The sequence below is a fragment of the Neofelis nebulosa genome, chromosome 9 (genome assembly GCF_028018385.1).
Source record: "Neofelis nebulosa isolate mNeoNeb1 chromosome 9, mNeoNeb1.pri, whole genome shotgun sequence".
Lineage (NCBI taxonomy): Eukaryota > Metazoa > Chordata > Mammalia > Carnivora > Felidae > Neofelis > Neofelis nebulosa.
In genome coordinates, this window is record NC_080790.1 from 61,335,446 (window position 1) to 61,352,319 (window position 16,874).

Consider the following 16,874-nt stretch of genomic DNA (forward strand, 5'->3'; position numbering starts at 1 on the left):
ATGAATGACTTATATTTTTGCTTTACTAAGTAAGTAACTTTTATGCATTGATTTTAGTTCTGCCCTATGGAATTAACCTCAGTTGAACCGAACCCTTCGTGGATTTGAAAACCAGAGATGATGTCTGTTGACTCTTTTTCTTCTCCAGGCTAAAGAGTTCTTATTCTTCCAACATGATAGGGTGTTTAGATTTATTACCAGACCACTCTCCCATCTCTGGCAACATTCTTTGTCAGTGATTTCCTTAAAATAATGTTGCCCAGAATAGGTCATAGCTGTATAAATTCTGGGTCATACTAGGAGTACTATTTCCCACTGTCAGGATATTACATAGATTATATCCAGTAGTAAAACTACACCTTTGGATTTTAACCCCTTAGTTTGCCCTTCTCCCACCTCTCTACTCCATAAGACAGACTAGGAGAATGTTAAATTTGCCGAGGCAGTAATCACCCCCACTCTTTAAAAAAAAAAAAAAAAAATCCTAAAATCATCAGTGCAGTAACTTCACATGTCCATACAAGCTAGATCTTTATGTTGCTAAAACAGTGCATAGAGAATAAGTAAGGAGTTCTATTAAAAAAAAAGTATAAGGAATATGTGTCCTAAAGGCATGATTAAGAAAAGAGGGAGGAGAGTCAAAATTTTGAGTAATAGTAGGTAGAAATAGTTAAAATTGGGAAGAGAAGGGTTCTTACAATGTGGGAAAATTGGAACAAATAGAGAAAAGGTGATAAATACTGTTGCAGTCTATGAATTGTGTCTCTTTTTTAGCAGATTTATTAAGGTATAGATACTGTACCTATCATAAAATTCACTGTGTTTACAGTGAATTTTAGGAGATTGGCAGGGCTGTATGAAAATCATCACAGTCCAATTTTAGAACATTTCTATCACTTTAGAAAAACCCCTTTTACCAATTTGTAATCAATTCCTAGTCTTATTCTTAGCCTCACTAATATACTTTTGTCTTTTTTTAATTTTTATTTTTTATTTTAAGTTTATTTATTTATTTTGAGAGAGATACTCAGAAAGCACGAGTGGGGTGAAGGGAGAGAGAGAATTCCAAGCATACTCTGCACTGTCAGTGCCAAGCCAGATGCGGGCTCGAACTCATGAACTGTGAGAACATGATCTGAGTGTAAATCAAGAGGACCAAATTAAAAAAAAAAAAGCAACACCGAGAGATCATTGTAGTACCAAATGAGATCTATGTCTGTTTTTCCATAGGGAGTAGGGTTGAGGAAAGGATACTACTGGTCTATGGTGGCATTTTTACATGAGGGAAAAAAACTCCCTTGCGTGGCCCATATTGAAGTGTGGGAGCTTCCAAACAAATTTTAGTTCTGTGAAGTATCTGAGTTCTTCATATGGATTGTAGAACATCTTGTATACCTAGATCATATAAGATTTGTATTTAATCAAGCCTACTGTCTTCCATCAAAGTCAGATGGCAAGTCACATTATTGTACTGAGTCATGCTTCTAAAAAGAATCCACTTTAGGATACACTTGATACTAATGATACGTTCTTACCAATTAAAGTGGTGGGTGACAGTAATTTAAAAAAGGATTCAAGGGTTCAGTATTAGCTAGTTTAGTCTGGCTTTATAGATTGTAACTGCCATAGAGAGTAACAAGAATTGGCTGTATTGTTTGTTTTCTTCTCCCTTTATTTCTGTTGCGTTTTATTTCATGTATTTTGGGAGTTGTGGGTTTTTTTGTGTGTTTGTTTTTAGTCCCATATATGTTTATAATTGTTATGCTCCTGATAATTTCATTCTTTTATCATTGTAAAAAGACCCATACATAAAGCTATTTTTTGGCTTAGAGGTCCTGGGTGGCTTAGCTGGTTAAGTGTCCAACTTTGGCTCAGGTCATGGTGTCATGATTCATGGGTTCAAGTCCTACTTCAAAGCCTCTGTCTGTCTCCCTCTGCCCCTTCTCGCTTACTCTCTCAAAAATAAATAAACATTAAAAAGCAATCCCCACATTTTTTGGCTTAATGTTTATTTTGTCTGAGTTACTATAGCCACTGCAACTTTGTTTTCATGGTATATCTTTTTCCATGCTTTTAACTTTCAGTTTGTTTTTTTGTTTTGTTTTGTTTTGTTTTAAGAGTGAGAGGGAGCGAGAGCACAAGTGAGGGAGAGGGGCAGAGGGAGAGAAAGAGAATCTTAAGTAGGCTCCATGCTTAGCACAGAGCTCAACATGGGCCTCCATCACATGACCCTGGGATCATGACTGGGGCCAAAATCTGGAGTTGGACTCTCAACTGATGAGCCACCCAGGTGCTCCTGTTTGTGTTTTTGGATCTAAAGTATTTATCTCAGCATATAGTTGGATTTAACTCCCCCCTCCCCAAATATAATCCCATAATCCTTGTTCCCTGCCCCCTTAAAGTAGTCTCTGTGCCCATTGTGGGGCTTGAACTCTTTACCCTGAGATCATGTTTTATGGTCAGTTGCATGTTCTACCCACTGAGCCAGCCAGGTGCTCTAATCTCTGCCTTTTGATTGTAGTATTTAATCCATTTACTCTTAATATCATTGTGTAGTTGGATTTACTCCTCTTTTGCTGTTGGTTTTCTGTATGCCTTCTGTTTTGATTTTCTGTTTCTCCTTTATTGCCTTTATTCTTGTATAACATTTTAATCCATTGATTTTTTTTTAATACTTCAAAAATTACTTTTTTAGTGGCTGCATTATGGGTTATAGTATGCATATTAGTTACTGTCTCCTTCCAATTAGTAATAATGGAATTTTAGTAAAATATGGAAACATTGTTCCAGTATATGTCTGTTCCTTTGTTTCTGGTAAATTAGCTGTTAATCTTACTGTGGTTCTTTTGTACACATATGTTTCATTTTCTTTTGCTGATTTCAAGATTTTGCTCTTTATCTTTGGCTTTTAACAATTTGGTTATGATGAGTCTAGCTGTGGATCTCTTGTGTGTATCTTAGTTGGAGTTTGTTGTGATTCCTGGATGTGTAGATAAACATTTTTCATTAAAGTAGGATATTTTGGCCATTATTTCTTCAGCTTTTTTTTTTTTTTCCCTCCTCCTTCTGTGAGTCTGGTTATATGTAGGTTTTCAGAGCCCTGAAAAGTTGTTACATATAATGTTGTTCAGTTTCATACTTGGCTCAGTTATAGCTACAATTCTGAATAATTAGAAAAGTCCCTGGGTATCCTTAGACTTAAATGGCTTTTTAAATTTAATTCTGTGGATAAATAAGAAAAAATTATTTCACCTTTTCAGTTTTTCTATGTATAATTCATGTGGATGGAACATGTTGGGAGCTCATATGGCAAGTCCTATTTTGAAACCTATTTTCTTCTACTCAGAATATATCTGTAACTACTTTTTTATTCTTTTATATAATTTTAAAATATTTATTTGAGAGAGCACGATCAGGGAACGGGCAGAGAGAGAGAGAGAATCCCAAGATTCTGCGCTGACAGCGCAGAGCCCAACGTGGGGCTCGATCTCACAAACTGTGAGATGGTGACCTGAACCAAAACTAAGAGTCAGACACTTAACTGACTGAGTCACCCAGGTACACCTACTTTTTTCTTATTTTTTTCTATTTTTTATTTAAAAATTTTTTAAAAATGTTTATTTTTTGAGAGACAGAGATAGACAGAGCATGAGCCAGGGGAGGAGCAGAGAGAGAGGGAGACACAGAATCCGAAGCAGGCTCCAGGCTCCGAGCTGTCAGCACAGAGCCTGATGTGGGGCTTGAACTCATGAACTGTGAGATCATGACATGAGCCAAAGTTGGATGCTTAACCAACTGAACCACCCAGGCACCCTTTCTTTTTCTTTTTAAATGTTGTTTTAAATTTTATTTTGAGAGAGAGTGTGAATGTGGGGGAGGCAGAGAGAGAGAGGGAGACAGAAGATCTGAAGTGGGCTCTGCACTGACAACAGCGAGCCTGATGTGCGTCTTGAACTCATGAATCGCGAAACTGTGACCTGAGCCGAAGTCAGACACTCAACTAACTGAACCACCCAGGCACCCCACTACTTTTTTCATTAAATGTTCTGTAATAGCCATTTAAAAAGGTTTTTGAAGAAATAGGCAATCTGAAGAAGCCTGTATCAAAGAAATTAAATGAAAAATTACTGACTTTCCAAAACAAAGCACCAGGCCCAGATGTCGTCACTGGTGAATTCTTCCAAATATTAAAAGAAGAAATTTAAGGGGTGCCTGGGTTGCTCAGTTTGTTAAGTGTCAGACTTCAGCTCAGGTCATGATTTTGTGGTCTGTGAGTTCAAGCCCCATGTTGGGCTCTGTGTTGACAGTTCAGAGCCTAGAGCCTGCTTCAGATTCTGTGTCTCCCTCTCCTTCAGCCTCTACCCCACTCGTGTTCTGTCTCTCTCTGTTTCTCTCAAAAATAAACATTAAAAAATTTAAAAAAAAAGATAAGAAATTTAAGGAAGAAATTACCCTAGGGGCGACTTGGTAGCTCAGTTGGTTAAGCATCTGAATCTTGTTTTCCGCTCAGGTCATGATCTCATGGTTGTGAGTTTGAGCTCCTCATTGGGCTCTGTGCTAGGTGTGGAGCCTGCTTGAGATTGTCTCTCTCCCTCTCCTTTTGCCCCTCCTCAGCTTATATGCCTGTGTGCATGCACTCTCTCAAAAAAAAAAAAACAAAAACAAAAAAAACACCCTTCCCCAATACCAAAACCAAAGACATGTAAAAACTACAGACCAGTATTTCTCATGAACATAAATGTAGAAATCTTCATAAAATATTAGCAAAGCAAGTCCATCAATGTACAAAAAGAATTACATGCTGCAACCAAGTGAGTTATATTATACTCCAGGTATGCAAATCTGGTTCATTTCATGTAATCTGTCACATCAACAGGCTAAAAGAAAAATCACATGATCATATGTATATATAAAGAAAAAGTATTTGACAAAATTGAATACTTAAGATAAAACTCTCAGTAAACTAGGAGTAGAGAACTTCCTCAGCTTGGTAAAGAACATTTACAAAAAAGCTACAGGTAACTTTGTGTTAATAGTGAGAAACACAAAGCTTTCCACTAAAATCAGGAAAAAGGAAAGTCTGTTCTCTTACCACTGTCTTTCAACACTCTACTCAAAAGGCCTACCTAGTGTAGTAAGGCAAGGAAAGAGAATAAAATGTATATAGATTGGGAAGGAAGAAATCGGTCTTTGATTGGTGATGACATGATCTTCTATATAGAAAATCTGGAAGAATTGACACTTGTGGAACCTAGTGAGTGAGCAAAGGTACAGCAAGGTTGCAGGATACAAAGTTAATAAAGAAAACTCAGTTGCTTTTCTATATATCAGTACTGAACACATGAAATTTGAAATTTAAAATATAATTTCATTTACATTAGCACAACATATGAAATACTTAGATATAGATCCTGTTCATATTTTATTAGACTTATGTGAGGAAAATTACAAAACTCCAACAAAAGATACCAAAGAACTAAATAAATGGAGAGATACTCCATGTTTATGAATAGAACATGTAAAATTGTAAAGATAACAGTTCTTCCCAACTGGATCTATAGATTCAGTATAACCTCAGTCAAATCCCAGCAGGTTATTTTGTGGATATCAACAAAATGACTATAAAGTTTATATAGAGAGACAAAATACCCATAATTGCTAAGACAATATTGAAAAGAACAAAGTTGGCGGACTGATGATACCCACCCTCAAGACTTTAAAATTGCAGTCACGACAGTGTGGTACTGGTGACAAATAGATGAATGGAACAGAATAGAGAGCTCAGAAATAGACCATATAAATATAGTCCATTGACAGAGGAGCAAAGGCAGTACCATGGAGCAAAAATAGTCTTTCCAACAAATGGCACTGAAACAATTGGACAACTATGTACAAAAGAAAGAATCCAGACACAGACCACATACACTACTCAAAAATTAACTTAAAATGTGTCACACACATAAACATAAAATACAAAATTATAAAATTTTGTATTTTATAAAATCTTCTAGAATATAGGAGAAAACCTAGATGACTTTGAGTATGGCAGTGACCTTTTGGATATAACACCGTGATCCACCAAAGAAAGAATTGGCAAGGTGGAGTTTATTAAAAAGAAAAACTTGTGCTCTGTGGAAGGTAACGTAAAGAGAATAAGAAGACAGCCACAAGCTGGAAAAAAAATTTGCAAAAGACATGTCTGATAAAGGACTGCTATCCAAAATATTCAGAGAATCTTGAAATTTAACAGTAAGTACCTTGGGCACTCTGACTAAAAAATATACCAAAGATTTTATCACCCTTCAAGCCTAAATCAGAAGATACAGAAATGACAAATATGCACACGAAAAGATGCCCTATATCCTCTTTCATGAGGGAAATGCAAATTAAACTATCAGTGAGATTCTACTGCACATCTCTTGGAACAGTCAAAATTTAGAATCCTGATAACACCAAATGCTGACAAGGTTTTGGAGCAACAAGAACTCTCATCTGTTGCTGATAGGAGTACACTCCACTTTGGCAGGCAGTTTGGTAGTTTCTTACAAAATTCAACATACTCTTAACCATTTATCTAGCAGTTGTGTTTTCTGATATTGACCCAGAGGAGTTGAAAACTTAGGTCTATGCAAAAACCCGCATAGGTGTTTATATTAGCTTTATTCATAATTGTTGAACTAGAATAAACCAATGGGATATTGCAAAATGAAAAAAATGGTGAGTGAAAGAGGCCAGATTAAAAAAAAATTACTTAATGTATCTTTTTTTACACATAAAATTCCAGAAATGAAAACTATAATAAAGCAGAGTATGGGGAGTGTGGTTGTGGGGGCTGGAGAAGGGGCAGATGACAGAGGGGAATAAAGAATGTTTTTGGGTTAGTGTATGTGTTTATCATCTTGATGGTGGTGATGAATTCATAGAATATACTTAAGCTTAAATTCGTGAAACTGTATACTTTAAATGTCTTCAGGGGCACCTGGGTGGCTCAGTCGGTTAGGCGGCTGACTTCGGCTCAGGTCACGATCTCGCGGTCCATGAGTTCGAGCCCCGCGTTGGGCTCTGTGCTGACAGCTCAGAGCCTGGAGCCTGTTTCGGATTCTGTGTCTCACTCTCTCTCTGACCCTCCCCCGTTTTATGCTCTGTCTCTCTCTGTCTCAAAAATAAATAAACGTTTAAAAAAAAAAAAGTAAATGTCTTCAGTGTATTGTATGTCATGTATATCTCAAAGGTGTAAAAGACAGTTAACTGATAAACTCTCATACTACCTTATTGGTAGAACTAATGTAATAGGTTAACTTCTATTCTAAAGGAGACTTGATGGCTCTACTTAAAAAATGAGGGGTGCCTGGGTGGCTCAGTCAGTTAAGCCTCTGACTGTTGATTTCAGCTCCAGTCGTGATCTCCCAGTTCTGAGATTGAGCCCCATGTTGGGGCTCTGTGCTGAGCATGGAGCCTGCTTGGGATTCTCTCTCCCTGTTTCTCTCTACTTCCCTTCTGCCCCTCTCCCCTGCTCATATACGTGCACACGTGCTCTCTCTCTCTCTAAATAAACAAACAAACATTAAAAAAAATCAAGAGTAATCTGGAACTGTTATAAAATGTTCATGGTTTGCAATGAGATTTTGGTAAATATAGTTTATTCTGAATGATCAATTGATATATTTAAGGAACAATAATCTTTATTAATATCAGGCAGGAGACTTTTAGTTTGGCTTTTAGATAATTTTTTTTTCCCTTTTACCCTTTTGGTAACTTGTTTTCCTGATGTTACCTTACTGTAGGGGGCATACTGGGAAACCTTCTTTGAATGCTTGGGTGCCTACTATGGAAATTAAAAAGTAGAAGTCAAGTCTTTGAGTAAGAAAATAAATTGCTTATTGTTATGCTTGGTATTTCCACTTGTATAACTGGTGTGAGCTGTTATCTTTTCAGGTTTGTTTTGCTTGTTTATAAATTCAGGCAGTATTACCATTTCTTTAGTTATTCTTTGTGGTACTCTAACCAGTTAATTGTATATAATCATTTCTTTATAATTTGTATGTGCACAAAGTTAGGTTTGTGGGTGCCTTGCTGGCTCAAGACAGTGGAGCATGTGACTCTTGATCTCAGGGTCATGAGTTCAAGCCCCACACTGGCGTGGAGCCAAAAACAACAACAACAACAACAACAACAAAACTCACTTTTAAAAAAAATTAGGCGTTCAACTGAATCTGCATTTTAGACTTGGGAAAGAATGATATTAATAATTTTTTAATGCACTAACTGTTTTGATTATTTGACTTTAGGTCCATTGCAAAAGAACTTGCAGACTGGCTAATAAGCAACAATGTGGTAGAGCATATATTTGGACCAAATTTACATATTGAGGTTTGTGGACAATTACATGACTTCTCTGCTCTAGTAAAAGAAGAATACTTTAGAAAATTGACTATAATAAGTTTTTTTTTCCTCCCCCCAGATCATCAAACAGTGCCAAGTGATTTTGAACTTCTTGGCAGCAGAAGGGAGACTGAGTACTCAGCATATTGATTGCATATGGGCTGCAGCACAGGTAATATTAACAACTCACACTCATTAAGTGCTTCTTAATTATTTGTTCTAAGTGTTTTATTCCCCTAAGAGGTAAGTTCTGTTATTCCCATTTTATAGCTAAAGAAACAGAGACATAGTGAAAGTTGGTCGTGGAATCTATGGAGTCTGGCTTCAGAATCTATGTCTGACTATATTATAGGGAGAATTGAAGGAAATGAGAGTCATTTGGAGGGTCTTCATGAAACCATCTTGGTTTATTAGGAGATATTTGCCTATTTGTTGATACAGTAAACCCTTCTGTATGTTGTATTCATAGTTTTCTATTATACTGTTTTCTTTTTTAATTCAGTTATTTGAATAGGCATATATCAGCATGGTTCAAAATCCAAAAAATAAATAGTAAAGTGTATGTTATATCTCAGCCCTTCCCCCCACTCCTGTCCCTACATTCTAGGCATGCAGTTCTTATCTTCTCAGGTGCATCAGAGATTTTCTGTGTAAATAGCTAATTGTGAGCTGTTTTTTTTTTTTTTTTGCCCCCTTTATTACACATGTTGCATACTAAATGGACTTGGCTTTTTCACTTAATTTATCCTGAAGATTATTGCATATCAATATATAAAACCATTTTTAAAAGAGGGCATAGTGTTTAAATATATGCATGTATGGTAATTTATTTAACCAGTTCCTGTTCATAGGCATTATTTTTTCCCATTCTTTTCTATTATAAACAATGCTAAAATCAGTAAGTTCTAACATACTCATTTCATTCATGTGTAAAGTTATTTTGTAGGATAAATCTTTTAAGTAGAATTTTTAGGTTAAAGCATCTCTGTGGTTTACTTGCGGTATATAATGGTGTGATAAAGCCTCTTTTCCCTCATCTTCCTCAATACATTGTGTCCTTACACTTGATGTTTGCTAAACAGATGGGTGAAAAGTGGTAACATTGCTATTTTAAATTTGCATTTAGTTTATATGAAGTACATTTCAAATCTTGTGTTTAAGAGCCACTTTTGTTTCCTTTACTGGGAATGTCCGTTGATATTCTTTGCCATGTAGTAGTGGTTTTCTTGTTCTTTTTTGTAGGAGACTTTTATATATTAGTGACATTGGACTTGTGTCTATGTTAAGAGTTATAACTGTATTCTACTTTGATGTTTTTTGCTTTGGTTAAGGTGGTTTTTGCTGTTCAGATTCACATTTGTGGTTTTCAAACTTGTGGTTTAATTTTTTTATTGCTTGTGGATTTTTTTTCTTATGGTTTGAAATGCCTTTTCCACTCCGAGGTTATAAGAAAATTTCTCCTTTAGTTCCTTTCTGTACATTTTCTGTTTCAATTTTATATTTTAGTCTTTGAGTTGGAATTTTTCTTGGTTCAAGGTGTCCTGCATCTTAACTTATTACTCCATTTTTTTGTTACGTAGTTGTCTCCTTTCCACTTGTTCAGCAATTCTTTTATTCCTTACTGAACTGAGATACCACTTTTATTTTGACTGTTTTTATTTCTGGAGTCTGTAGACTGACCAGTAGTATATGTAGTCATGATCAGTATACCATGGATTAGTAAATTGAAGGCTTTCAGGCCAGCCACTTCATTTTGTAAATAAAGCTTTTTTGCACCATAAGCTTGTTGATTCTTGTGCATATTGCCTGTTGCTACTTCCATATTGTAGTGGTAGAGTACAGTACTTGTAACAGAGACCTTATTACTTGCAATCTTGAACTGTTGACTCTCTGGTCCTTCAAGAAAACATTTGCTGATCCTGGGTTTATACTAATGTCTTACCCTTTTTTTCCCCCTGGTAATATTCATGTCTGGCAGGGCTGGTTCTTTTTATATATTTTTTCATGTAAATTTTAGCATTCTTTTTTTTTTTTTTTTTTTTTTTTTAACGTTTATTTATTTTTGAGACAGAGAGAGACAGAGCATGAACGGGGGAGGGTCTGAGAGAGAGGGAGACACAGAATCGGAAACAGGCTCCAGGCTCCGAGCCATCAGCCCAGAGCCTGACGCGGGGCTCGAACTCACGGACCGCGAGATCGTGACCTGGCTGAAGTCGGACGCTTAACCGACTGCGCCACCCAGGCGCCCCTAGCATTCTTATTTAAAAACATTGTCATATTGTAATAATGATTAATTTGAAAAGAATCGAAATGGTCTTCCTACTCAGAGCTTGCACTGTTCATTCTCTTTTGTATCATTCAAAAATTTAAAGTTATTTGTATATAAATTTTATTTTGTGTTAAGCTTATTTTTAGGAATTTAAGTTGTATTTGTTATTGCTATTATAATAGCCATTTCTCCCATTATACTTACTTTTGTTCATTATGTTTCTCTTCCTTCTATTAGATTTGATGATTACTGCATATATTCATAAACTTTTTGTATAAAGATTTTCAAATTTTTGATAATTGTGTGCCTTGAGACCTTAATTCTTAGATTGGTTGTGGTAATTTTTTAATACTTTTTTTTTTTTTACTTCCCATATTTAATAATGTATATTTATATATTACTGTCATTTTAGTAAATGAATGAAGCATTTTCCATTTCAGAATAAAAGGAACTTTTCTTTCATAATTTTCTGAAAATGTTATTCATTTTAATAGACATAAAATTTTTATTTTGTTCACATCAAGAGTAGGAAAATATGAGAACAATGATATATTAAGTAATACAGATTAAGTAGCTAGGAATAGTGGAGTATTATTCTTTATTGAAACTGAAACTTATCAAATTGATAATTGAAAATGTCATCTGTTCATGTTTTAGCATTCTTCCCTAGCAAGAATTTGAAGTAACCTGGGAAGGGAATAATTAAAAATTGTGGCATAATTTGTGATACAGTATGAAAACTTAAGATATTTATAAAAGATTAACATAAAATAAGTGTATCCTAAGGGTTATTTTAATTGGGTGTTTCTGTGTTTGTTACTGCTTTATTTTTGAATCTACCACAAATTTAGAATGATCAGAAATTTTTACGTTTTAAAATTTTAACATTTGAGCACTAAATATAATGAATTTTAAAGTGTCTAGGGTTGGTTAGTTTCATACAGTCTTACCTGAGTTTTTTTCATTCCATCTAGAGTAAGTTTTTGACGTTACTTTGTCCACCTCAGAGACAGACAGACACACAAACACACACAAACACACACACACACACACACACACACACACACACACACACACACTTCACCCATACTAATTGGATTGGCTGCTGCTCTTTTCATTGTTTGTATTATAATTCTTGTACTGGAATCCAAGAAGAAAATAGACACAGGTGACAAATGGATTGAAATAGGTAGAAAAGTATTTGCAAATATTTGAAAAATGCTTATCTTTGTAATTAAATACAAGTTCAAATAATGTAATAGAATTTTCATGTATTGGGTAATTCCCATTATGTTTAATAATGCACTGTATTGACCAGAGTATGGTATAACTTATGGCAAGCAATACAGAGTTCTATTTCTGGTAATTTATTCTGTAAATACAAGTACATTAAGATGTTTGTTGCAGCATTGACTGTGCTAGCACATAAGGAATGTCTGTCACTGTAGGACTACTTAGATAAGTTGTGGGAAATTCATATAATAGAATGCTGTGTAGCTGTGAGAAGGACTGAAGTAGTTGAGTTTTGCTCAAGTGGAATAGTATGTAAGAAATAGTTTTACTAAATACTGTGTAGGTAATCGATCTTTTATTGAGAGAAGATTTCAAGTACACCTTGTATTCTCCCAGTGTGTATTTAAACAATTATAAAAAGAGGATCCATATATACGTATATGTACATATACTTCTTACTTGTAAATGCCTGGAACTTTTTGTAAAAAATACACAAGAAATTTTAATAGGTTTGCTTTTAGGGAAGTTGCCTGGGATAGATGGGAAACTTCCTTCTTACTGTCTATCCTTATGTAAACTTTGAAACTTTTCCATGTGTATATCAGGTTTTCAGTAATACAAAGACTAGTATATAAAGTTAAAGCAAATATTTTGGCATTTAAATCACTCTCTCTACCATTTAAAGTTACTATTCTGATTTGGCTTAGTTAACCTCTCTATATTTCCCTCTACACACTCTTCCACTATGAAATGTTTTAGTCAAGGGACATCAAAAAAACCCTTGAGAATCTTAGCACTCCATTGGAATTTATTGTTAAATGCTTTCCATATTTGAAGAATATTTGCATACATGTATGCAACTTATTGATATAATAATTTTATCTTAAAATGGAGCTGATTTTTGTGAATAGATTTTCATGTCAATGACAAAAGTCAGATTCTCTATGATTTAGGACTTAAATATCATCTGATTGAGATATGCATTATGCACATAATTGTCATTAGATTTTCAAAAGGATTAGTGATGACCAATTTTATTTTTTATTTTAATTTTTTTTAAAGTTTATTTTGAGAGAGAGAGAGTGCGCGCGCACACACACGTGAGTAGGGGAGAGGCAGAAAGAGAGGGGGAGAGAGGATTCCAAGCAGGCTCTGCACTGTCAACATGGAACTTGATGCAGGGCTCAAACTCATGAACTCCGAGATCCTGACCTGAGATCAAGAGTTGGTTACTTAATCGACCGAGCCACCCAGGAGCCCTGTTGTGATGACTAATTTTAGAAATGCTGATCTTTACTCAAATGGTTATTAGTTTCTGCATGTGTACTTGTATGCACATTTGGATTACTGCTTTATGAGACATTGCATGCAACTACTAGCATGTGAGGTTATGACTATACTTGAGTAATGTGGGCACTGAAATTTCCTTCTGTGTTACATATTATAATTTCAATTCTGTTCCTTCCTGCCTTTTTAGAAACTCTTAACATGAGCTCTGTTCTTTGTTTATGTTGTTGGATGTCTTCACATATGACTTTGTTATCCATTCATATTTAAGAAAGTTATCTAGGTAAATGGTCTAGATAGTCTTGGATGTTGTGAAATATTTTTTCATTAGAGCTGTCTCAAATGGGTCTCCTGCTTTGTGACATTTTTTAGGGTGGCAATGGTAAAACAACTTGAACTTTCCTCATTTGAGTCACTAGTTTTTCTGCTTGTGGGATTTCTAAAAAATTTTTTTTTCAACGATTATTCATTTTTGAGAGACAGAAACAGGGAGTGAGTGGGGGAGGAGCAGAGAGAGAGGGAGACACTGAATCTGAAGCAGGCTCCAGGCTCTGAGCTGTCAGCACAAAGCCTGATGTGGGACTCAAACCCACGAACCATGAGATCCTGAGCTGAAGTTGGATGTTTAACCAACTGAACCACCCTGGCACTCCTCTGCTTGTGGAATTTCTAAGAGAGAGTGAAAGGGGATACCAGTATCTGCTTAAAAGCTATGGCTTTATATAATTTTTACTCAGGGAAGAGCCTTGGTGGATGGCTGTTTGTATTTTTCTGACCCATTGATGGCTGACAAATAAAATTATTCTTCAAGAATATTCATTAAAATCCTGTGTTTTTATCTTCATACCTCTTGCTGTCCATCTGAGTCCAGTATCTTTCCCATTTACATTGGGAAGGTTAACTTAGCTCCTTTACAGCTCACTCACAAATTACTCTGAGCTACACCTTTCTCAGTCTGTACATTTAAAAATGTATTCCCTTCATTTTATTCAGAAGTTTGTTGAAATTTAGTATGTGTTATTAGCTCTCATTTTCTTTGTGAAATGAGAGCTTCTCATTCTAAAATACAGTGATGATAGATTCTCTTCTGTAGAAGATGAGGGAATCTCATCATTTTTCTTTTCTCATTTTCTGCTTTCCAGTTTTTGCTATGTGTTATGTATAGTTTATCAAATTATTTGTTTTAAATTTTATAACCATAATTTGTACAGTTGTTTATTGCTAAGTTTGTATTTAGGTTATAACTCAAAAAAATTTTTCCCCTCATTTCTCTTTTTCTCATTCCAAAATTAATGAGTATTTATTCTTACGGTCTTCACAGAGTAGCTTTTTGTTTTCCCTAAAGAGGAATCCTGATGTTCTGTTCTGGGTTACTACACGCTTGAGATGTCTGTTTTCTTTGTACTCATGTTTCACTGAATGTAAGATACTAAGATTTCCCTCAGAACTTTGTAATAGAGGTGAATAGTAGTTCATTGTTTCCTCAATGAACAGCTTTTATGTTTTATTTTATTTTATTTTATTTTATTTTATTTTATTTTATTTTATTTTTTGCTTTTTTTGGTAATATTTTATGAAGATAGGTGTATCCCATCATTCTTCCTTCCTTCCTTCCTTCCTTCCTTCCTTCCTTCCTTCCTTCCTTCCTTCCTTCCTTCCTAATTTCTACACACCAATGTCCAACTGAGCCAACCAGGCACCTCTATCCCACCATTTCTTGTTGGCAGAATTTTTCTCTTAATGTAGGTTTTCAGGTGTTAAGTAATCCATGCTAGTTCGTTTATTTTGATAGCAAGAGTGTGCCTGAGCAGGGAAGGGGCAGAAAGAGAGGGAGAAAGAGAATCCCAAGCAGGCTCCACACTGTCTGTGCAGAGCCCGACTCAGGCTCTATCTCACAACTGTGAGATCATGAGGAGTCTGCTGCTTAACTGCCTGAGCCACCCAGGTGCTCCGGGTTTTTTTTTGTTTTTGTTTTTTTTAAACTTGATTTGAGTTTTGGTATGATGCCTGTTAACACATATATTTATTTTTTCTCTTTTTTTAATTAACTTCTTTATTGTGGCACAAATATATATAAACATAAAACTTAACCATTTGCAACTGTACAGTTCAATGGCATTAAATATTTAATATTGTGTAACCATCACCACCACTGTCTATATTCAAAACTTTGTCACTATCCCCAACGAAAACACTGTACCCATTAAACAATAACTGTCCCTCCCCCAAGCCCTTGGTATTCTACATTTTGTCTATATATGTCTATTTTAGGTACCTCATTTAAGTAGAATCACAGTATTTGTCTATGTCTGGCTTATATTACTAAACACAGTGTTTTTGAGGGTTATCCATGGTATAGCATATGTAAAAAAATGTCTTTTTACAACTAAATAATATCCCATTGTTTGTGTATTTAATGTTTTCATTTCTACATTCATAAACATTGGAGTTGCTTCTACTTTTGTGCTATATATTGTGAATCATGTTTCCATGAACATGGGTGTACAAGCATATGTTTGAGTCCCTGCATTCAGTTTTTCTGTATATATACATAGGGGCAGATCTACTAGGTTATACGGTAATTCTCTAATTTTTTGAGTTATTGCCAAACTTTACTACAGCAACTGCAGTGTTTTACATTCAACCCATAGTACAGGGAGAGTCCCATTTCTCCCTATCTTTGCCAACACTTGTTATTTGTCCTAAAATTTTTTTTAGTCCTCCTAGGAGGTGTGAAGTAATATCTCACTGTGGTTTTAATTTGTACTTTTTTGCATTTCCTAATGACTAATGACTTTGAGCATCCTTTTGTATGCTTATTGACCTTTTGTATATCTTTTTTGAAAAAATGTCTATTCAAGACCTTTGCCCATTTTGAATTGGGTTGCTTGGGAGATTTTAAAGTTTAGTAGTACTTATGGGGCATCTGGTGGCTCAGTTGGTTAAGCATCTGATTTCAGCTCAGTTCATGATCTGACCTGATAGTTTGTGAGTTCAGGCTTTGCATTGGGTTCTCTTCTGTCAGCACAGAGCCTACTTTAGATACTCTTCCCCTCTCTGTCTGCCCCATTAAAAAAATAATAATAACAGCAGTACTTTTTACATTCTGGATATTAATCCCTTATCAGATATATAATTTACATATATTGTCTCCAACTCTACGAATTTTCTTTTGCTTTCTTTAAAGTATCCTTAGATTTGGGGGCACCTGCGCACTCAATCAGTAGAGCATAATCTCAGGAGTCATGAGATCAGGCCCTATGTTGGGCGTAGAGCTTACTTTAAAAAAATAAATAGGGGTACCTGTGTGGTTTGGTTGGTTAAGCATCTGACTTTGGCTCAGGTCATGATCAGGTTCATGAGTTTGAGCCCCACATTGTGCTCTGTGCTGACAGCTTGGAGCCTGGAGGCTGCTTTGGATTATGTGTCTTCCTCTTTCTCTGACCTTCCCCTGTGTGTGTGCATGCTTTCTCAAAAATAAATAATAAAAACACTAAAAAATTTTTAAAAAATAAAGTATCCTTAGATGCACGAAAACTGTTAATTTTGATGGATTTCAGTTTATTTACTTTTTTGGTTATCTGTTTTTTTGGTGTCCTAGTGATGAAACCATTGGCGAATCTAGTGTTGTGAAGATTCTCCCCAGTGTTTTCTTAGTGTAGTTTTGTGTATTTATCTCCTGAGTTTAGGTCTTTGATCAATT

General features: G+C 35.3%; 1 protein-coding gene across 6 annotated transcripts in view; it reads left to right on the top strand.

Annotated features, from left to right (window-relative positions):
* The window catches only part of USP34 (ubiquitin specific peptidase 34), a 253,091-nt gene that overhangs the window by 86,366 nt on the left and 149,851 nt on the right, over positions 1–16,874 (top strand). For all 6 annotated transcript variants that reach the window (XM_058683992.1, XM_058683996.1, XM_058683993.1 and 3 more), the window contains exons 9-10: positions 8,289–8,370; positions 8,462–8,554. In XM_058683992.1, the coding sequence (XP_058539975.1) occupies positions 8,289–8,370; positions 8,462–8,554 (175 nt within the window). The remainder of the gene's footprint in view (positions 1–8,288; positions 8,371–8,461; positions 8,555–16,874) is intronic.